The sequence below is a fragment of the Cetorhinus maximus genome, chromosome 19 (assembly GCF_964194155.1).
Source record: "Cetorhinus maximus chromosome 19, sCetMax3.hap1.1, whole genome shotgun sequence".
In the NCBI taxonomy this organism is placed as follows: Eukaryota; Metazoa; Chordata; class Chondrichthyes; order Lamniformes; family Cetorhinidae; genus Cetorhinus; species Cetorhinus maximus.
Genome location: NC_135897.1, coordinates 96,303,312 through 96,326,569, shown reverse-complemented (window position 1 = coordinate 96,326,569; position 23,258 = coordinate 96,303,312). Strand labels below are relative to the sequence as shown.

The 23,258-nt window shown below is 45.5% G+C and overlaps 1 protein-coding gene across 1 annotated transcript in view; it reads left to right on the top strand.

Annotated features, from left to right (window-relative positions):
- The window catches only part of LOC144694059 (tumor protein p63-regulated gene 1-like protein), a 120,597-nt gene extending 105,483 nt beyond the window's left edge, over nucleotides 1-15,114 (top strand). Inside the window, exons 4-5 of the mRNA XM_078564422.1 lie at nucleotides 6,938-7,091; nucleotides 14,274-15,114. Of these exons, the coding sequence (XP_078420548.1) occupies nucleotides 6,938-7,091; nucleotides 14,274-14,468 (349 nt within the window). The 3' untranslated portion in view covers nucleotides 14,469-15,114. The remainder of the gene's footprint in view (nucleotides 1-6,937; nucleotides 7,092-14,273) is intronic.
- The last annotated feature ends 8,144 nt before the right edge of the window (nucleotides 15,115-23,258 follow it).

The window sequence follows — 23,258 nt, the reverse complement described above, 5'->3', positions numbered from 1 at the left end:
CCCTCCCTGACCCGCTCCACACCCTCACTACCCCCTTCACCCTCCCTGACCCGCTCCACACCCTCACTACCCCCTTCACCCTCCCTGACCCTCTCCACACCCTCACTATCCCCTTCACCCTCCCTGACCCGCTCCACACCCTCACTCCCCCCCTTCACCCTCCCTGACCTGCTCCACACCCTCACTCCCCCCCTTCACCCTCCCTGACCTGCTCCACACCCTCACTCCCCCCCTTCACCCCCCCTGACCCGCTCCACACCCTCACTACCCCCTTCACCCTCCCTGACCTGCTCCACACCCTCACTCCCCCCCTTCACCCTGTATGACCCGCTCCACACCCTCACTATCCCCTTCACCCTGTCTGACCCGCTCCACACCCTCACTATCCCCTTCACCCTCCCTGACCCGCTCCACACCCTCACTCCCCCCCTTCACCCTCCCTGACCCGCTCCACACCCTCACCCCCCCACTTCACCCTGTCTGACCCACTCCACACCCTCACTCCCCCACTTCACCCTCCCTGACCCACTCCACACCCTCACACCCCCTTCACCCTCCCTGACCCGCTCCACACCCTCACCCCCCCCTTCACCCTCCCTGACCCGCTCCACACCCTCACTATCCCCTTCACCCTCCCTGACCCGCTCCACACCCTCACTCCCCCCCTTCACCCTCCCTGACCCGCTCCACACCCTCACTCCCCCTTCACCCTCCCTGACCCACTCCACACCCTGACTCCCTCAGCTCCCCGCCAGAGGTCTCAGTCTCAGTCTCAGTCTCAGTCCTGCTGTGACATTGCCACATTGACTGAGGGCAGAATGTGACAAGCTGGTGGCCATGAGCCAGCAATGTCTATTCGGCAGCAGCATTGAGGAACTGGATCAACCTTCCAATAGGTTTGGGGCAAAATGAGGTCCAGAGAAATTGGAATAATCAACCTCACGAAAGCAGACGTGCATCTAATCCCGTTAAATTTGGCCACAGATTTCAGCTGTTCTTACAATAACAGTAAAGTCCAGGATCACTGCTTGTTGTGTTTCTCTATGGATACTGAATGAGGAATCAGTGAAGCAGTTCATTGAACGGTTTTATATGAATCATTCCCAGGCAGTGGTTAACACAGAGCTGGAATGAGCAAGCCCCGATGGAAAGTACATAGTTTAACAGCATGTTGAGACCTATTCAGCCCTCGATATTCGCCTCGTGTAGATTCTGTTCACTCCTTTCTGGTAAATGTTTGCCAAACCCTGTGCATTCAATCAAAGCAATGTTGGATTAGGAAGTGAGTTTACTCTGTAGCCAGAAACAATACAAGCTGCTGCACTTCACTCAGACAGACAAAGCAATAAAGTAACAGATTCTTTGATTCAAATCCAAGATGGGATCTGTCGACACATTCCACATTTTCCCCCTGAATTTTCCAGTGAAGGTGGACGAACGATTGACCTGTCCGAATGGATCACCAACAATCATCAAATATTTCCAGCTGACTTCAGAAAGATGGAAAGACCATTAGGCCCAGTAAGACCCTCCCTCCACCCCCTCCCTTGACACCCTCACCCCCTCCCTCAATCCCCTCACACACTCTCTCTATTCCCTCACACCCTCCTTTGACACATTTATCCCCTCCCTCGGTCCCCTCATCCCCTCCCTCGATCCCCTCGCACACTCTCTCGATCCCGCCACTCCCTCCCTCGATCCACTCATTGCCTCCCTCGATCATCTCACACCCTGCCTTGGTCCCCTCACACCCTTCCTTGATCCCCTCACACCCCCCCCTTGATACCCTTACCCCCTCCCTTGATCCACACTTCCACTCCTTCAATCCCCTCATCCCTTCCCTCGATCCCCTCACCCCCTCCCTTGATCCATGCATCCCCTCCCTCGATCCCATCACTCCCTCCCTCAATCCCCTCAGCCACTTCCTCAATCCCCTCGTCCCCTCCCTCAAACCCCTCATCCACCTTCCACAATCCCCTCATCCATCTCCCTTGACCCTGTTACCCTCTCCTTCGACCCCCTCACCCCCTCCCTCGATGCACTCACATTGCTCTCAATCCCTTCTACCACAGTTGATCCCTCAATCACTCACCCTGTCCTTCACCCCTCGAGGGGTGCAGTTGTATCGCGGTGGTGTTGTTGGATTAGTAATCCAGGGGCCTGGACTGCAGATCCAGAGACATGAGTTCAATCCCAAATCAGCCGAGGAATTTAACTTCAGTTAAATAAAATTGGGATTACAAAGCTCGTCTGAGTGATTGTGACTGAACAGGAGGAGGTTACTAGGCCCCACAAGCCAGTTCTGTCATTTAATGAGATCATGGCTGACCTGTGACCTAACTCCATAAACCTGACTTTGCCTCATATCCCTTAATACCTTTGGTGAACAAAAATCTATCAATCTCAGATAGAAAGTTGACAATGTAGTGAGCATCAATTACTGTTTGTACAAGAGAATTCCAAATTTCTATCACCCTTTAGGCTGCATTCAATGGAGGTGATGGGGATCTCTCCCACCAAAGGAGAGGTATATCATGTCTTTTTGGGAAGGCCCCACTGCATGAAGAGCCGCTCAGGCACTGAAGTGGATGGTGGGGTGGTGGTGGGACGAGGGGGTACCTGGATCAAGGGTCCCAGAGCTAAGTCCTGCCCGCCAAGAGTTGCCAGCCAATCAGAGGCTGGCAGCTCTTCTGTACTCAGCGGTGCCACTGGGGAGGCCGTGGCTACTGCTGGTACTACAGCCATCCCAGGCCTCAGATCAAGAAGGGTCCCAAGCACAGGTGAGTGATGGGGGGGGTGGCAAGTAGAAAGGTCAGCTGCAAGGGCAGGGGGGTAGCTTTCAGCAGGCTCCCCCTTCCTGATGCTGGGTGCTTTGACTGAGGGACCACCACAGGAGCCCACAGCAAATATGCCAATGTTTGCTTGTGCTGTCTGCATGGCAAGGCCCCTGCTTGCCACTGGGTTACCACCAGCCGCAGCAGGATGAGGCTTTTAAGTGGGCATCAATTCCTGGCCGTTCATGCTCCTTCCCACATGGACGCAATCGAGGTGGAGGCAGGAAGGGAGCAAGATCGCCAGCCTCCTGCCTGACTAAATGACCCCTCTCCCCACCACCAAATTCTCCAAGGGGGGAGGGTACATGATTCCAGCCTGTGTCTTTAGGAGCGTTTCCTAATTTCACTCCGGAAAAGTCCAGCCCTAATTTTTAGTCTCTGTCGTTGAGCCCTGGATTCTCCAACTAGCAGAAATGGTTTCTTGCCACTTACCCTATCTGTTCATCTTCATGTGTCAAAAATATTAATCTTCCAAATTCTAAGTTCCAGGGACCAAAACCCTAGTTTGTGTAATCTTTCCACGTAATTTAACCCTTGGAGTACAAGTTTCATTATGATAAATGCTGCACTCCCTTCATGGCTAATCTGTCCATCCTAAGCAGTGCCCACAACAGCTCACAGGAAGTCCTATGAGATCTAACTCGGGCTTTGTATAGCTGATACAAGCAGATTGTTGTAAAAAGCCACCCTGTTGCCTAATCTCTTTTAGGGAAGGAAATCTGGCATCTTTACCCAGTCTAACCCTGGACCTTAATCCCCTCATCTAAACCCATCACTGTATCCCTCGGTCCCTCAAACCTTCAGCTTGTCCCTCAATTCCTTGATTCACAGACCCTGAGCGTCGCTGACTAGGCCAGTATTTATTGCCCATCCCTAATTGCCCTTGAGAAGGTGGTAGTGAGCTGCCTTCTTGAACCGCTGCAGTCCATGTGGTGTAGGTACACCCACAGTGCTGTTAGGGAGGGATTTCCAGGATTTTGACCCAGCGACAGTGAAGGAACGGTGATATATTTCCAAGTCAGGATGGTGAGTGACTTGGAGAGGAACTTTCAGGTGGTGGTGTTCCCATCTATCTGCTGCCCTTGTCCTTCTAGGTGGTAGTGGTCATGGGTTTGGAAGGTGCTGTCTAAGGAGCCTTGGTGAATTCCTGCAGTGCATCTTGTAGATGGTACACACTGCTGCTACTGTATGTCGGTGGTGGAGGGAGTGAATGTTTATGGATGTGGTGCCAATCAAGTGGGCTGCTTTGCCCTAGACAGTGTCAAGCTTCTTGAGTGTTGTGGGAGCTGCACTCATCCAGGCAAGTGGGGAGTATTCCATCATACTCCTGACTTGTGCCTTGTAGATGGTGGGCAGGTTTGGGGAGTCAGGAGCTGAGTTACTCGTCGCAGGATTCCTAGCCTCTGACCTGCTCTTGTAGCCACAGTATTTATATGGCTGTTCCAGTTTAGTTTCTGGTCAATGGTAACCCCAGGATGTTGATAGTGGAGGATTCAGTGATGGTAATACCATTGGACGTCAAGGGCATCAGTGAGCAGGTTATTGCTGAGCAAGTTCGCTTGATAGCACTGTTGATGATCCCTTCCATCACTTTACTGATAATCGAGAGTAGACTGATGGGGCGGTAATTGGCTGAGTTGGATTTGTCCTGCTTTTTGTATACAGGACATACCTGAGTAATTTTCCACATAACCGGGTAGATGCCAGTGTTGTAGCTGTACTGGAACAGCTTGGCTAGGGGCGTGGCAAGTTCTAGAGCACAAGCTTGAGCACTATTGCCAGAATATTATCAGGGCCCATAGCCTTTGCAGTATCCAGTGCCTTCAGCCATTCTTGACATCACGTGGAGTGAATCGAATTGGCTGAAGACTGGCATCTGTGATGCTGGGGACCTCTGGAGGAGGCTGAAATGGATCATCCACTTGGCACTTCTGGCTAAAGATCATAGCAAATGCTTTAGGTCTTATGTTTTGCACTGCTGTGCTGGGCTCCTCCATCATTGAGGATGGGGATATTTGTGGAGCCTCCTCCTCCAGTGAGTTGTTTAATTGTCCACCACCATTCATGACTGGATGTGGCAGGACTGCAGAGTTTAGATCTGATCCATTGGTTGTGGGATCACTTAGCTCTGTCTATCACTTGCTGCTTATGCTGTTTGGCACACAAGTAGTCCTGTGTTATAGCTTCACCAGGTTGACACCTCATTTTTAGGTATGCCTGGTGCTGCTCCTGGCATGTCCTCCTGCACTCTTCATTGAACCAGGGTTGATCCCCTGGCTTGATGGTAATGGTAGAGTGGGGGATATGCCAGGCCATGAGGTTACAGATTGTGTTCGAGTACAATTCTGCTGCTGCTGATGGCCCACAGTGCCTCATTGAACAGTCTTGAGTTGTAGATCTGTTCGAAATCTATCCCATTTAGCACGGTGGTAGTGCCACACAACATGATGGAGGGTATCCTCAATGTGAAGGCAGGACTTCATCTCCACAATGACTGTGCGGTGGTCACTCCTACAGACAGATGCATCTGCAGCAGGCAGGTGGTTGGTGAGGATGAGGTCAAGTATGTTTTTCCCTCTTGTTGGTTCCCTCACCACCTGCCGCAGACCCAGTCTAGCAGCTATGTCATTTAGGACTCAGCCTGCTCGGTCAGTAGTGGTGCTACCGAGCCACCCTTGGTGATGGACATTGAAGCCCCCACCCAGGGTACATTCTGTGCCCTTGCCACCCTCAGTGCCTCCTCCAAGTGATGTTCAACATGGAGGGGCACTGATTCATCAACTGAGGGAGGGCGGTACGTGGTAATCAGCAGGAGGTTTCCTTGCCCATGTTTGACCTGATGCCATGAGACTTCATGGGGTCTGGAGTCGATGTTGATGACTCCCAGGGCAACTCTCTCCCCACTGTATACTACTGTGGTGCCACCTCTGCTGGGTCTGTCCTGCCGGTGGGACAGGATATTCCCAGGGATGGTGATGGTGGAGTCTGGGACATTATCTGTAAGGCACGATTCCGTGAGTGTGACTATGTCAGGCTGCTGCTTAACTTTTGTGTGAGACAGCTCTCCCAATTTTGGAACTAGCCCCGATGTTAGTAAGGATGTCAGTAATCATCAGCGGACTGAACTGGTTTCACAGGTAATAGTGTCACAGCTCTATGACAACTTCATGCAGACTTTATCCTTTCAGAATCAGTTTGTTCAGCCATCAAAAGAAATGCAGATGATCTCATCTGACCTGACCAAAGTTCTGACGCTGCATCCCCATCACCTCTCACAGATGGAAGGATGCCAATCAGTGTGCCCAGCTCAGAGCTACACCTTATTGTTACAGCCTCTTCTTTTCTATTGCATAAATAAACCAGAAACATGTGTGTGACATTCAAAACTATCTTGAACGTGTCGTTTTCTCCCTCAATCCACTGATCCCATCACCAGTCCCTCGATTCCCTCAGCCATTCAGATCAGATAACCTGAGCCCATGTCTCTCATCTCAGGTTTTTAACAGATCCCGTGACACTTTTTGAAGAAGAATAATGAGGTCTTCTGGTGTCCTGCCAATATTCCTCCCTCAACAAACACCATAACATGGATTATCTGGCCAGTCATCCATTTGCTGTTGCTGGGATCTTGCTGTGCTGTGTTTGGCTACATTTTAAGAGTAATTGTTGGCTGTCAATCATGTTGGGATATTCTGTCCTAGTCCGTTTTTTTGACGTAATTTGAGCTAATAAATAATGTACCTGCCCCCTATACCAATCTAATTATTCATCTATCCACAATCACAGAATTGTTACAATGCAGAAGGAGGCCATTCGGCCCATCGTATCTGCAGCAGCTCTTTGAACGAGCAATTCACCCAGTGTCATTCCCCCACCTTCTCCCCGTAACCCTGCACATTCTTCCTTTTCAGATAACTATCTCATTCTCCTCTGAATGCTTCAACTGACCCTGCCTCCACCACACTCTCAGGCAGAGCACTCCAGACCCTAACCACTCGCTGTGTGAAACGGTTTCTCATGTCACTTTTGCTTTTTTGTTCAATTACTTTAAGTCTGTGCCCAGCTGTCAGTTCAATTCCCTGCGATGCTGTTTGTTTCTGTAGGAGAGATGGTAAAGGAGTTCGTCTTCAGTGGGACAAGCTGCGGGAGGCATCCTTCATTTCCCGCTGGAATCCTTGGAGTGACGAGATTCCATACACAACCTTCGCTGAACATCCAGCCATAGCTGCCAATGAAAGGTTCACCAGCCTTTGTAAGGTAACTGACTTTGGAAGTGAGGGAAGAGTTGTTTTTTCTTCTAAGTTTTGAAGATGGCCAATGTGCCGTTTCAGCCAGCGTCTGTGAGGAACTCGAGGCCGGACAGACTCTGTTCACCAGCTCTTGGAATGAGTGCATGCCCTGGCTGGTATGGTACTGAGCACAACAGCACAGGATGATCCCGCAGTCTTCCCTTCCAGCCAGTCACCCCGGGGTCTGCTCCTGATCACCAACCTTCTTGTAAGGATAGATGTACGGAAGTTGTATGTAGAGAGGATCACTTTCTCCTCAACCCAGTGACACTCACAGTTCAAACCAACACCCGAACACTGTCCACTTGGGTAAGAAGTCCAATAGCCAACCAGTGTTGCACAGAACCAACTCTCAGAAAGAGGCCATGACCTCAGCATAGGCAGATAAACTATCTGCTCTCAGGATCCCAACGCTGCATTCATTAAATCAATACACAGGCAATTTATTCATCGTATTCCCTGACTCTGGCTCCCAACCCCTGTGTATTCTCACTCCCTTTGAGTCCCCACAGAAAATGCCATTTCATTCCTACTCTCTGGAACCCCCTCCCCCCACCTTGTCACCCCTCCCCTCACCTTGTCACCCCTCCCTCACTATGTTATGCCTCTCTTCACCTCTAATGCCCCCTCAATCCCTGTGCTTCAGAGTTCCCTGTCTGGCCTCCTGTGCCCTGTTCTGTGCCATGCTCTCCTCTGCCAAAGCTCTTGAGCCAGTTTATCACCTTAAAGACACTGAATATGTATTTTAATGTATGATATTGATTTTCCTTAACAAAGATATGGTGACTGCTCAATATCCAACCTGATTCAGTTTATTATGTGACATCAGTGAGAATGTGATATAAGCACCAAGACCAAAACAAACTACACTATCAATATTAGGGACTATTTCAGTGTGATTATCGAACTTATTGCAAGTACTGAACCAACTGGATCACAGAGATAATGATGTTGCCTCTGGCAGGAGGGTTGATAACCAAAGAAAACAGATTTAATAGAGCCAGATGGAAGATAACAATCTTTATTCTCAGCGAGTTGTGATCTAGAATTTGCCAAATGAAAGGGCGATGCAAGCAGACTCAATAGTAACTTTCAAAAGGGAATGACCATATTTGTTGAACCATAAAACACACTTTTTTTCTCTAGAAAAATGTTGCCTAAATTGTCCAGCATCCTATGGTCAGATTATTATACCAAAATATTTCCTAAATATTCCCTTTTAAAACCTTATACATCATACAGTCCAGCAAAAATGGTACAAAAATACTTAAAAAGGGAAATTTGCAGGGCAATGAGGAAAGAGCAGGGAAGTGGGGCTAATTGGATCACTCTTTCAAAGAGCCCGCACAGGATCTCAATGGGCTGAATGTACACCTTCTGTGATCTGTGATTCTATGAGTTCTTCATTTAACATGGATAAATGGATAAAGCCTGTCCACCATCTACAAGGCACAAGTCAGGAGTGTGATGGAATACTCTCCACTTGCCTGGATGAGTGCAGCTCCCACAACACTTAAGAAGCTCAACACCATCCAGGACAAAGCAGCTCCGTTTGATTGTCACCACATCCACAAACATTCAATGTCTTCTCCCTCCACCTCCGACACACAGTAGCAGCAGTGTGTACCATCTACAAGATGCATTGCAGGAACTCACCAAGGCTCCTTCAACAGCATCTTCCAAACCCCCGACCTCTACCACCTAGAAGGACAAGGGCAGCAGACACATGGGAACACCACCATCTGCAAGTTCCCCTCCAAGTTACTCACCATCCTGACTTGGAAATATATCGCTGTTCCTTCACTCTCACTGGGTCAAAATCCTGGAACTCCCTCCCTAACAGCACTGTGAGTGTACCTACACCACATGGACTGCAGCAGTTCAAGAAGGCAGCTCACCACCTCCTTCTCAAGGGCAACTAGGGATGGGCAATAAATGCTGGCCCAGCCAGCAAAGCCCACATCCCATAAATGGGTAATAAGATGATGAGCTGATCAGACAAACCACAATAACTCTTTGTTGGCTGATCTCTGTTTGAAGAATTCAATAGAATTGCGTGAATTGTTTTACTTTGTGGAGGATCTGACCCATGCTGAATTCTGCCATATAACCTGTGGCCTACCTGGAGTTACTGACAAGGTCCAGCTGAGAGCACACAGTGACCTCATGGATTCTGTTCTCCAACAGGACTGCACTAGGGATAGCCGAAAGTGAATCAAGGGTAGTGCTCACAACTCACCCTCTTACCCTAACCATTCTCTCTTGTTATGTCAGGTTATTGTTGCCAATTTTCCAGGATAATTCTTCAGGAATTAAAGATTAATTGTTAGTGTCAATTACATTGTTAAGGTGTGTTAATGTCAATTACATTGTTATGGAAAACAAGCGATGGGTATTTGAACATGTACTAATAGGGGATAGCTGGGACACTGGTATGATATGGAGAGTTGACACTGAACAAAATCAATAAACTCCCTCAGCAAGGAAATGCTCTGGGTCTTAGTTTTGACTTCACCGACTTGTATGGGTCCTATTAACATTAATGTTCAGAACACTGTTGCCAACAAACCCAGGCTTCCTCCTTTTAGGAAGGAAATCTGCCATCCTTATCTGGTTTGTGACTCCAGCCCCACGCCAATGTGGTTGACCCTTAACCACCCTCTGAAATGGCCAAGCAAACCCATCAGTCGTAACACCATTTACTGGGGACAAGTGGAGATGAGCAATAAATGTCAGCCTTGTTAGCAACACCCATATCCCTAAAATGAATTTTTAACAGATGGTGTAAAAAAAAATCACTTAAAGTCTCCTGTTTTTTTTCATTTATGCAAATTTACTGATTCACTGGCCAGTGGAAATCTTTATTTTTTCACCATTTTTTCTCAACAAAACTTTATAATTTTTAATACTTTCATCTAACTTTCACTTAACCTTCACTCTAATGATAGGAGCCTCATTTTCCCTGGTCTCTGTTGCTAACTGAAACCTCTGATCCCTAGGATTATTTCAGTGACTCTCTCTTGTTGCATCTCCATGGCCCTTCATAAATGTTCAGCCTCTCACCGCTGACTGACCGATGCTTTGTACAGATTAGCCTCACCTCTGCACTAATACTCTGTCCTCTTACTTTTAAGGACTTTTGTCCTTTTGAAGTTTTGCTATTTATTATTTATTCTCTCCTTCACTGCAAAATGTATCCCCTCATATGTATCCGGCACATTAAAGTCCATCCACTGGATGTATTAATCTCCCTGTTCTCCTGAGATCTCTTGCCATCCTCTTCACAATTAACCACTCTCTATTTTAGTCTTAACTCTGCACAAAACAGCAGTGTTCCTTAGCCTGAATTGTCATGTTCTACAGACAATTGACCAATAATAGTTTGTACAAACTGTCACCTCAAGAACAGCCAAACCTTTATACCGATTACTTACCTGTTAATTACTGTCGGTTCCCACAATTTAAACCTGTGCTCACATTTCCCTCGGGCAGATAAACTTTAATGAAATGAGGATGCTTAATCTCTGTCTTATGTTTTTATTGGTGAATAGTCACTAAACCAGATTTGGTTCTCACAACATTCAAAAGAACTGGCTCACTTTCCTTCAGTTCAGGCAATGCCCCGGGCCATTAGTGTTTTAACAAGACACTTGTAGAAGGACAGACCCTTTCCATGTGAATTCATCCCAATTAAACTCAATTATATCTCAGTCTTCAGAACTAGTGGAGGCATTGCTTATTTCATTCACCCTCTTCATGAAATCCTGGAATTTCCCCCTCCCCCAGCCAGTGAGTGCACCACCCCCAATTGTCATGGTTAATTACAATAACTAAAGCAAAGCCTAAGAACAGAGCAGGTAACTTCCAACTCTTTTCTTTTCCACTCATGCGATGTGGGCATCACTGGAACCTTATTGTCCATTCCTAATTCCCCCTGAGTCAACTGAATCACTTGGCTCTGCCAATTCAGGGGTCAGTTAAGAGTCAACCACGTTGTTGAGGGTCTGGATACACATATAAACCAGACCAGGTAAGGGTGGCAGATTTCCTTCCCAAAAGGACATTAATGAACCACATGGGTTCTTACAACAATCCAACAGTTTCATGGTCATCATTACTGAGACTAGCTTTCAATTCAAAGAAACATAGAAACTAGGGGCAGGAGTAGGCCATTCGGCCCTTCGAGCCTGCGCCACCATTCAATATGATCATGGCTGATGCTCTATCTCAACACCATACTCATGATCTCTCCCCATACCCCTATATGCCTTCGGTGCCTAGAAATCTATCTATTTCCTTCTTAAATATATTCAGTGACTTGGTCTCCACAGAATTCCACAGGTTCACCACCCTCTGAGTGAAGAAGTTTCCCCTCATCTCAGTCCTAAATGGTCTACCCCATATCCTGAGATTGTGACCCCTTGTTCTAGACCCCACAGCCAGAGGAAACATCATCCCTGCATCCAATCTGTCCATCCTTGTCAAAATTTTATATATTTCAATGAGATCTCCTCTCATTCTTCTAAACTCCAGTGAATACAGGGCCTAGTCAGCCCAATCTCTCCTCATACAACAATCCTGCCATCCCAGGAATCAGTCTGGTGAACCTTTGCTGCACTCCCTCTATGGCAAGTATATCCTTTCTTAGGTAAGGAGACCAAAACTGCACACAATACTCCAGGTGTGGTCTCATCGAGGCCCTGTACAGCTGCAGTAAGACATCCTTGTTCCTGTTCTCAAGTCCTCTTGCAATGAAGGCCAACATACTATTTGCCTTCTTAACTGCTTGCTGCACATGCATGCTTGCTTTCAGTGACTGGTGTATAAGGACACCCAGGTCCCTTTGTACATCAAAATTTCCCAATCTATTACCATTTAAATAATACTCTGCTCTTCTGTTTTCCCTACCGAAGTGGATAACTTCACACTTATCCACATTATGCTGCATCTGCCTTGTATTTGCCCACTCACTCAACCTGTCTAAATCACCTTGAAGCCTCTTAACACTCTCCTCATCACGCACATTCCCACCAAGTTTTGTGTCATCAGCAAACTTGGAAATATTACATTTGGTTCCCTCATCCAAATCATTGACATATGTTGTGAATAGCACTGATCCCTGTGGTACCCCACTAGCCTGCCACTCCAAAAAAAGACCCATTTATTCCGACTCTCTGTTTCCTGTCTGCTAACCAATTCTCAATCCATGCCAATATATTAGCCCCAATCCCATATGCTTTAATTTTACACACTAACCTCTTATGTGGGACTTTATCAAAAGCTTTCTGAAAATCCAAATATACCACATCTACTGGTTCTCCCTTATCTATTCTGCTAGATATGTCCTCAAAAAACTCCATTAGGTTTATCAAGCATGATTTCCCTTTCATAAATCCATGTTGACTCTGTCTAAGCCCTTTGATACTTTCTAAGTGTCCTGTTATCACATCCTTTATAATAGACTCTAGCATTTTCCCTACTACTGATGTTAAGCTAACCAGTCTGTAATTCACAGAACTCCCTCAGTACTGACCCCCTGACAGTGTAATGCTCTATCAGTACCACCTCCTCTGACAGTGCAGCACTCCCTCAGTGCTGACCCTGCAATAGTGCAGCACTCCCTCAGTACTCACCCTCTGATAAAGCAGTACCCTTTAGGAGTATCGGATAGTCTTTGCTGGTGGGCTAAGGTGCAGAGTATAGCTGTCATGAGAGTGAACAATCAGTACTGTCATTAAGCAGGAAGAGAAGCCAAGTTTTGCGTAATGTTGATGTTTGGTCAGTAACCTGATCAAAGCTTCCTTCAGTTTTTAAAGGGTGTTTTCCTCAGAAGAAAATAATTATTGGCAAAAAATCAGCTTTGTTTGTTTGGGCTAGGGTGGATTTGTGTGTCATGTACAAGTGACAAATAATTCAGTCCAGCTTTCATGGTTTGTCTTGTGTTTGCCAACTGTTAGGGATGAATTTACACTTTTACTTTTGAGTTGAACTGAAATGAAAATCGGATTGGAAATGAATCAGGGGATTAATTGTGGGTAAACTTGAATTGAGTGGGGGCCAGGGTGGGGGTGAATCTGGGAGTCGATTGTTGACTGAAAGTTGAGGAGCTTCCTGTTGGAATCCTATTGGGCTAGAATGCTGACATGGATTTCTCATGGTTTTATACTGGATCTTGGTTAAGATTCTCCCATTTGGAGATTCTGGGAGGCTGGAAATTGTCAGGTTTTTAGTCCATTGATTGAAATGGACAGTAAATATGTCAGCTGGTCACTTCTGGTCAGCATCTGCCACCAGCCTGGTTTCACTTGGTACAAACTGGTAGCATGCTGTTGGTGTTCAATAGAATCCTGGAGATGTTTTCTTGATGTTTAATAAAACCTTGTACATGTGGCATACTTGATGTAGTGGGACCTTGCACACACTTGGTGTACAATGGGACCTTGTACATACCTAGTGTACAATGGGACCTTGTTGGTCTTGGTCAGTGGTATCCTGTCGAATATTTTCATTCATTCAGTGGATGTGAGTGTCACTGGCAAGGCCAGCATTCACTGTCCATCTTTAATTGCCCTTGAGAATATACCACCTTCTTGAACCACTGCAATTGTTGTGATTCTGATACAACTGAGTGTCTTGCTCGGCCATTTCAGAGGGCAGTTGAGAGCCAATCACATTGCTGTGACCCTGGAGTCACATGTAGGCCAGATGGGTAAGGACGGCAGGTTTCTTGCCCTGAATGACATTAGTGACGCAGATGGATTTTTACAACAATGGTCACCAGCACTAATACTAACTCTTAATTTCTGACTTATTTAATTAATTGAACTTAAATTCCCCAGCTACTGTGGTGAGATTTAAATCAGTGTCTCCAGATATTAATCTAGGCCTCTATATTCCTAGTCCAGTAACATAACCACAAGTATAATAAAAACAGAAAGTGCTGGAAATAATCAGCAGGTCTGGCAGCATCTGTGGAGAGAGAAACAGAGTTAATGTTTCATGTCAATGATCATTCATCAGAAACAACATAAACACTGTATTTATCGCACCCTTTTTTCAATATGTGTTCTTGATCAGTGGAGGTTTATACATGTATGTTCTCAATGATTTGTTCTCCTGGCTAATCTTTTGTCAAATCTCTTTTTTGCAGCTTGAAAGCTTCAAAGCAGAGCTTGCTCTGGCTGTCCGAAGAGCCTATCAAATGGAGCCAGTCCCTGGCAGGGCCAATGGAGCGCTTGTATTGGATCATCCAATCCCCATTGATAGTTATGTTGGGGTCGTGTCTCTCATCAGCAATCAGAACAAGCTGGGGTATTCACTGGCTCGGGGCTCTGTGGGTTTCTAGTCTGATTGTATTTCTTTTTGTGTGTGTATTTAATTTTGAAGGTTTCCTTTTCGTCTTGTGATTGTTTCTTCATTCTGATCTGGTTTATAATTAAACTTGTTGAGATTTTGAGAATCACATATCAAAGCCCCAAAACCACTGACATCATGGCCCATGAAGTTCTAATCGAACCAACCATTAAAACTACCGATTTTACTCTTATGAAGTGAGTGCGGAATCCTATCGAATCACACAATTCTATAAATAGAAGCTGATTGAGAATATTAGACAGACTAATACAGATGTTCAAAGACAGTAACATGGCACAAGAGCTAAAATAACATTAATAAACAGCCGAGCCATTTCTTGTAGTTTATTATTTTATGTTGCTTTATTCCTGGGTGTATTAGTGTGTCAGTACCAAGACATTTACAAAAGCTTCTGTTAAAACAACGTACTGTGGATACATTTCTTGTATGATTCTCTTAACTCTTTGCCTGAATCCCTAAAGGATTTTTTTACAGCAGTCCTTCATGTCTCAACTACCTGATTTTTAATGTATTGTCAGTGTGCTGTCTCTGTAGGTTGTGGCTTTTTAATGTTGCCGTCTTTGACTAATGAATGTAATTCTGGACAGGGCTGAATAAAGGAGGAGTCTATGATCTTGCCTGTGTGTTTCACATTGTCACAGGCTCAGTTTTTGAGGAATTGGGGGTTAACACCATTGGGGGATGAGGTTTCATGAGGGATTTAAAATTTGTGTTAGATTTTTAATAAAAGTAATTGACATGTCCCAGCTCACATGACAGTGTCACATGAGGGGGACATGTCAATAACATTTTTCACATTGGGCAGAATTTAGCCCTCGGATGGCGGGCGGGCCCCACCGGCTCGGTGGTGTGCGGACAGCTGACCCCGTCACCGAAACAGGACCCGCTGCCATTTTGAGTGGACGAGCCAATTAAGACCCACCCAGCGGCCTGCCCGACGGGAAGTGCTATGCGCTACCTGTGCGGGGAGGAGAGGGAATCCCCAACTGTCAAAGAGCGTCTTTCACACATGCGCACACTGCTCCCTGAGGCTAAGTCCTATCTCAGGGAGATTCGTGAGAGGTAAGTAAAGTCTAAAAATAGATAAATATTAAAATTATTAACATGTCCCCCTCATGTGACAATGTCACACGAGATGGGACATGTTATTAATAAACACTTAAACTTTATTACATTTTTAAAAATACAGACATGAAACTTCATCCCGCCAGTGGATGAGGTTTCATGAGTAATCAGAATCCCGCTGGGGCTCCTGGCCTGCCCGCCAGCCTTAAGGTTGGACGGGCAGGTCTTTAATTACTCTAATTACCCTGTCTATGGTCTCAATTGTCCATTGACAGGTCAGCGGGCGAACAGCTGATTTCGCTGTCTGTCCGCCTTCCTAAAAGTTTAAATGGACCAGGATGACGTCGGGGGTTCCTCCCAATGTCATCCCGTGTCATTTTCCCCTCGGCGAACGGGCCCCGCCCCCAAATCGCCGACGGGAAAATCCTTTTATCTTTTTAAAAGTAACACTGATCTCCCTGAGGCAGCGCTTTGACTCAGGGAGATGTGTGCACTCTTTCGCATGCATGCATGAAAGAGCACTGGCCCCAAATCTCTCTCCTCCCCCTGCCCACTCCCGCCAAGCCCACCCGCCAACTGAAAAATTCAGGCCAAAAGTTCCCATTTTCACTCTGAATTATCACTGCTCTGGGCAGCTTTAGAGCAGCATTAAAGAATGCCTGACTATATGTGAATGGTCCAGGTTTTTAAGACAACAAAAACAGAAAATGCTAGAAAAACTCAGCAGGTCCAACAGCATCTGTGGAGAGAAAAAAAAGAGTTAACGTTTTGATTCCGTATGACTCTTCTTCATATTTCCAACATCCACAGTATTTTGCTTTTATCTTAGATACTTAAGGTATTGTTATTGGCTTAGTGGATAGCACTAGCTCCTCTGAGTTAGAAGTTTAAATCCCATTCCAGAGAATTAAGCACAGAACTTAGGCTAAAATTTCCAGGGCTGTACTAAAAGAGAGAACAGATTGCATTTGTATAGTGCCTTGCAGGATGTTCCAAAGCACTTTACAACTAGTTAAGTTCTTTTGAATGTGAGGAAGAGCCAGACTGTAACTGTGGCAATCCAAGTCAGACTATCACCCACAAACTGAACTCCCACCCTGAGTGGTCCCTTCCCGGTGGCATCACAACCATTCACACTGCGAAATGTTTTGTTAACCTCGACATCAAGCTATAACTGCTTCCTCAGACATATAGATAAAAACTTGCAGCAACATAGGAAACTGAGGGAGTGCTCGGAGGTTGCCACCTTTCAGATGAGATGGTCCATCCTTTCAGATGAGTGGAAAAGATCCCATGACGCTAGTTAAAGAAGAGTGGGAGAGTTATTTTCCATGTCCTGGTCATGTTTAGCTCACACGCAACATCATTAAGCAGATAACCCACTCATTTTCCTATTGCTCTTTGTGGAAACTTGCTGTGAACAAATTGGCTGCCACGTTCTCTACATTACAACAAAGACTAAACTTCAAAAACCACATCATTTGGCCTAAAGCATTTTTAGGTATCCTAAAGTTGGGAAACATGCTATAGAAATGAAGTTATTTCTTTCTTCTTTAAAGTTGAGAGTAATCCAAGGTGGATGCCTACTGCTGGGCGCACATAGTTCAGAGAATGGGATATCTTAGCAGAGCCTGAGTCCCCAGGCTGCTGAGTGTAGGCAGCCTTTTCCAGTGAAACCCGTTCTAACATTCAGCCTGACTTGGCCTAATGTCACACATGATGCAACATCATGTAAACCGGTCTCTTTTTTTGCTTACTGAACACTCACCCATCACAGCAACAGGAAATTCTACGTCACACTGCCAATGTGCAGTGGATGAGTGGGTGGTATTTTCCACAAACAGGATGCTGCTGGGTCAGTCCAGGAAGACGTTCAGCCTACCCACGCAATTGAGCAGCGTTGTGTATGAATTTCAGTGCCAGGGCGATGCCAGGCATGTGGGCCATAGGTCTCAGCGATTGGCTGATTGAATCAAACAGCATGTCCCTTTTCACAGGGATAAAAGCAAAAAACTGCGGATGCTGGAAATCCAAAACAAAAACGGAAACAAATACCGGGAAAAACTCAGCAGGTCTGGCAGCATCGGCGGAGAAGAGCACAGTTGACGTTTCGAGTCCTCATTACCCTTCAACAGAACTAAGTAAAAATAGGAAAGGAGTGAAATATACGAAAATCCTGACGGAGAGTAGAACAAAACTTGTCCCTTTTCACCCTTTTTGATCCCCTTTTTTCAAATATTGATTTTTAAATTTATATATATATATTTTCCCCCCTATTTCTATTATTATTATTTTAAAAACTTATTTCAAGTCATTGTTTTATCCCAACCCTTTGGCTTATTTTGAGCTTTTCTCCCACACCGTCCCCTCCCCCCACCCCACCCCCACTAGGGCCATCTGTCACTTGCTCATCCTGTTTTCTACTCTTAATGTCACCATTAACACCTCCTTTAGATAATATCACCACCATCGACATCCTTTCGACCTTTTGTTTATGACATCTTTTGCAATCTCTCCTTTGCCTCCACCTATCACTGGCCCTCTATCCAGCTCCACCTGTCCCACCTCCCTTAAGCAGTATATATTTCACCACATTTTTATTTCTCTTTAGCTCTGAAGAGTAATACGGACTCGAAACGTTAACTCTTTCTTTCTCTCCACAGATGTTGTCAGACCTGCTGAGCTTTTCCGGCAATTTTTGGTTTTTGTTTCAGATTTCCAGCATCCGCAGTATTTTGCTTTTATCTCAGCATGTTCCTTTGGTTGTTCATAATAGGCTCATAATAGAGTACAGACCATTCTCAACCAGCCCATGCTTGCAAAACCCAAAACAAAACCTCTACTATTAGATGTGATTCCGCAATTGGGCAGCACTTGCTGAACAATCCTGAGTGCGCTAATAGCTACACTAACAACCAATTTAAGATAATCAGTTGAACTCGAGGCACAGCTCATTTAATCTTGCTAGAAGCAACATACATTCATGCACAGTCACCCGTTCTCTGCTAACAGTAGGAATATGTTCAAGCCTTGCAATTTTTTTAATTACCTGGGAACTTGGGGAGCCTATAGCCGGTTTGAAATTTGGCATTCTTGCATTTGTCCTGGTGAGTACCAGATGGAAAGCTTTGGCAACACATCTCTTTTCAGTACTATTCCAATTTAATACAAGCAAGCATGTGATTTGGTTTTTGTTTAGAGGGCAGTGTTCAGTCAGTTTGAGAAGATTCAGGATGGAGCTGTTCTTGTTCCTCACTAAATAGGGCAGTTTTTGTTTTCTATTTGTTCTTGGGATATAAATGTCACTGGCAAGGCCACATTGATTTGTCCCTAGTTTCTCAGAGGTTTTAAGAGTCAACCACCTAAGTCATATGCAGCCCAGAGTAGGGGCGGAGGAGGAGTATGTTTGGGTATGTATGTGCATCCCATACCAGGCCTGCTCAAACCTTTAATGACTGGCCTAGACTGGCTTCCAGTCTCCCTCAAATTGAAAAGACACATATTAATGCTTAAATCACTCCAAGGCCTCACCTCTCCCTATCCCTGTTACCTCCTCCAGTCCCTAAAACCTCCCTTTCTATAGTCTCCTCCAGCCCCTAAAACTCTGCCTATCTATGTAACCTCCTCCAGCCCCTACATGGATTGTCCATTCCTCCAACACTGGTTTTTGGCTCCCTCTTCCCACCATTGCAAGCTGTGCCTTCTGCTGCCTGGATCTCTATTCACTTTCTAAACCTCTCTGTCAATTCTTTTCCCCTCTTTGCCTTTATGATCCTGTTTAAAAGCTATTTCTTTGACCATGCTATGTAGCTGTCCCTGCTGTTGAGTGTGAGCCTGTGGATGTGAGCGTGAGATTACCCTGGAGTTTCCAGGAATTAAAAACTAATCATCAGGACACAGTTGCCAGGGAATCTGGAAGATAAATCATAGGGTATTTTAGAAAATGTTTTATTCACATTCTTTGAACACTCTTCTTTAAAATTATTCGAAAGGGGGATTGACTAGAACCATTTAATGAGACAACCTCTGTTCCCTTTCCAGTTGTGTGGGGAGGTCGAACACAGTGATAATAAACATGTCAGACAACCAATGACGCTTGGAGATAAGTGGTCATGTAATAATGTTCAACAAGAGTTGGGATTCCTAATGCCAGATGGGAACAACGTGCTCAGCTCTGATGCAACCACCTGCCCCCGCCCCAAAATTAATTGCCCCAAAACACTAACTGCCCCAGTTGACATATGAGGAATGGCCTCATAGAGGATGGTGCCAGAGGGACAGTCGGTATGGTGGAGTCAAACCTGAGCAAGAGTCAGTGCTATCAGTGGAGGAGGGCAGAAAGTATTTATACACAGCAATTCACCAGAACGTAGACTAAGAAAATGGGTTTGATGGCAAATCAAGCAGGAGAGCAATGAATTTCCTGGAATCAGTGGAAGGAGTCAAACCAGAACCTGAGCCATTTACCTCGAGGCTTCAGCTACATCGCTTACATTAATCAAAGGATCTTACAAACCTTCTTGGGAAACAAATATAATTATCATATGGACCCAAGCCAAAAGGGTCTACTATTTGGTGGACTCAACATGATACCACATGACTGAAAGAGGTTTAAAGTGACATCATTTATTTTGCCTGTGGCCATCATAAATTCTGCAAATGTGAAGTTAAGACTTCAGGTGAAAAGCAGAATGAGCAGGTGGCAAAGTTTGAATTCAAATTGGAAGAGGTTACTTTGTTGGGATAGGCACACCTGGTAACCAGTGTTTGCTTATTTAGCAGTGAAGCCAATCCTGGGAGCTGCCATGTGCATTTATAATTACCCAGTGCTGAAAGGTTCACTTCGGCCTTTATTCTTCAGGTGTGGCTGATAATTTCTCTGACCCGCATAAATCTAGCATCATTTTTTAACACGGGTGACTGATTATCTCGTACGTTTGCAGATTTCATCTAAAAAAAATCACACCAGGCGTTTCACAGGTGCAATACGTGCAGATAAAAGTCAGACATCCGCTGCTTCTTTCAATTATGCAGAGATGACGCTAACCTCTGTATCCCACCAAGAGGAGATATCACTGCTGATGTTCAGCTCTGTAGGCAGACGTTACAGGAGGTGGGCGCAGTGGGATTTGGGCCTATACACTTAAATCAATACCCACCCCATAAGAATGTCTGAAGCAAGCTGAGTTATCTTATTCCAGTGAGAGGTCAGTGATGATTAAGCTACCTAATAAACTTGGAGGTGGCTGTGGTCTGCCACAGAATGACAGGCAGCACACTGTACACCGTGCGACATGAACTCTGTTGTTAAATGTGCCTCCTTGAAAAAACACTCACACCCCCCAGCTTAAGACCATGGTCCTAGTTTTGTTCTGTAGTAGGGGTTTAGACAGGGTTTGGGGATTGTCTAGTCTCCTAAAAGTATGCTGCTCGAGTCCATAGCCTTTTTAACCAAAACTATTTATTTACAGCAAGTATTTACACATTTGGACCTCCACATGAAGTAAGAGTTTCTGCTCTCTTCAACATCTCACGTACTTCTCAGTCATGTGATCTGAATTCATTATTACATCAGCATCATGTATGCTTCTGATATTAACCCTTTGCACTCCTGTACGTTCCTCATTCTCAAGCCCCTGGCCAGCTCTCTTCTCAAATTCTTTATGGATTCAGCTTCCACCAGCTTCTCAGGTCAAGAGTTCTAGACCCCGATAACTCTGAGTGAAAAATTCTCCTCATATTCCTCTAGATCTTTTACCAATGATTTGTAATCAGTAAACTCTGGTTGTTGACTCACTCACCAGAGGGAACATCCTTTCTCTACCTATTCAATCAAAACCTCTCATCATCCTGAAAACCTCCATGAGGTCACCTCTTAACCTTCTCTGCTCCGAGTCTGAAATTTTCCAACCTCTCCTCATAACTGGAATTCCTCATCCCTGGTAACATCCTGGTGAACTTCCTCGCGAACCATTCTAAGGCCTTCATATCTCTCTTGAAGTGCAGAGCCCAGAATTATCCATAGCCTCCCAGCTGAGACCTAACTCGGGATTTATAAAGATCTAGAATGATCTCTTTGTTTTTATATTCTATTCCTGTATAAAAAAGCAAGTAACTTGTGATATTTAGCTACTTGACCTGCCTATGTACATGAACATTAAGGTCTCTGCATCTACATTTTACAAAATTGTGCTATTTATTGGATATTATTTTTCCGTATTAATCCTTCCAATGTGTATCAAACTCTCCATTTTTAATTGCTATCTGTCCTGCTTCTGTCCCTTTCTACATCCTGAGTAGGTCATCCTGAAGCCTATAACTAGGCCCATCACTACCGATTACAATGTCAAGTTTCATATCATCTGCAAAGTTTATAATGCTCTCCCTATGACTGAATCTAGATCATTCATAAAAATTGAAGAGAAATGGACCCAAAACTGATCCTTGGGGAACACCACAACAAAACACCTTCCAGCCTGAAAATCATCCGTCCACCACTCCCTTTGCTTCCTGTCACTGGTCCAATTGTGTATCCATACCACCATTTCCCCCTTAATTCTGTGGGCTTCCATCTTCTTAATTTATCTTCTTAAGCCTCTGATGTGGCACACGTCAAATGCCTTCGAAAACCTTTTATTTTATCCATTCAAAGAATGTGGCGCTGCTATTATGGCCTTCGTTTATTGCCCATAATAGCATTTGAGATGGTGCTGCTGAGTTGCCTTCTTGAATGCAACTGAGTGGTTTATTAGGCCATTTCAGAGGACAGGTAAGAGTAAATCTTTGTTGTGCTGCACTCCCTCAGTACTGACCCTCTGACAATGCAGCACTCCCTCAGTACTGACCCTCCGACAATGCAGTACTCCTTCAGTACTGACCCTCTGACAGTGCAGCACTCCCTCAGTACTGACCCTCTGACAGTGCAGTGCTCCCTCAGTGCTGACCCTCCGACAGTGGAGTACTCCTTCAGTACTGACCCTCCGACAATGCAGTACTCCCTCAGTACTGACCCTCCGACAGTGCAGCACTCCCTCAGTACTGAACCTCTGACAGTGCAGCACTCCCTCAGTACTGACCCTCTGACAATGCAGTACTCCTTCAGTACTGACCCTCTGACAGTGCAGTACTCCTTCAGTACTGACCCTCTGACAGTGCAGTGCTCCCTCAGTACTGACCCTCTGTACTGCACTGGGAATGTCAGCTTGTATTATGAGCTACAATTCTCTGAACCGGGGGAGAGTGTGACCCACTGAGCCACACTGACACTTTCACAATACTGCTCAGGCATTGGCCTCAGCTCTTGAGCTGTAATTTTTGGCGTTCATTCAGTCAAGTTTCACTTTGCTGCTGCAGAGCCAAGCTTTTACAAAAACATGTCAGTCAGTGAGCATTCCCATGTGAGAATGGATGAGGGAGTTTAGTAGTGGCTGGGTAGGTGCCAGGGACAGATGACAATACCAGCATCCACTTATTTCAATAGCATTTGCAGTCAAACATGACCCTCTGTGGCTGAGTGTTTAATCCTGCTATTTATGCCATGTTGTATTACAGGTTTAGCACTGCTGAGATGTGCAGTTAACTAGCAATACAAAAGGAGGAGAAAGAGAAATAGAGAGAGAGAGATAAAGAGAATGATAGAGAAGGAGAAAGCTTGAAGGAGATCGAGAGAGGGAGGTAGGGAGTGAGGATGGTGATG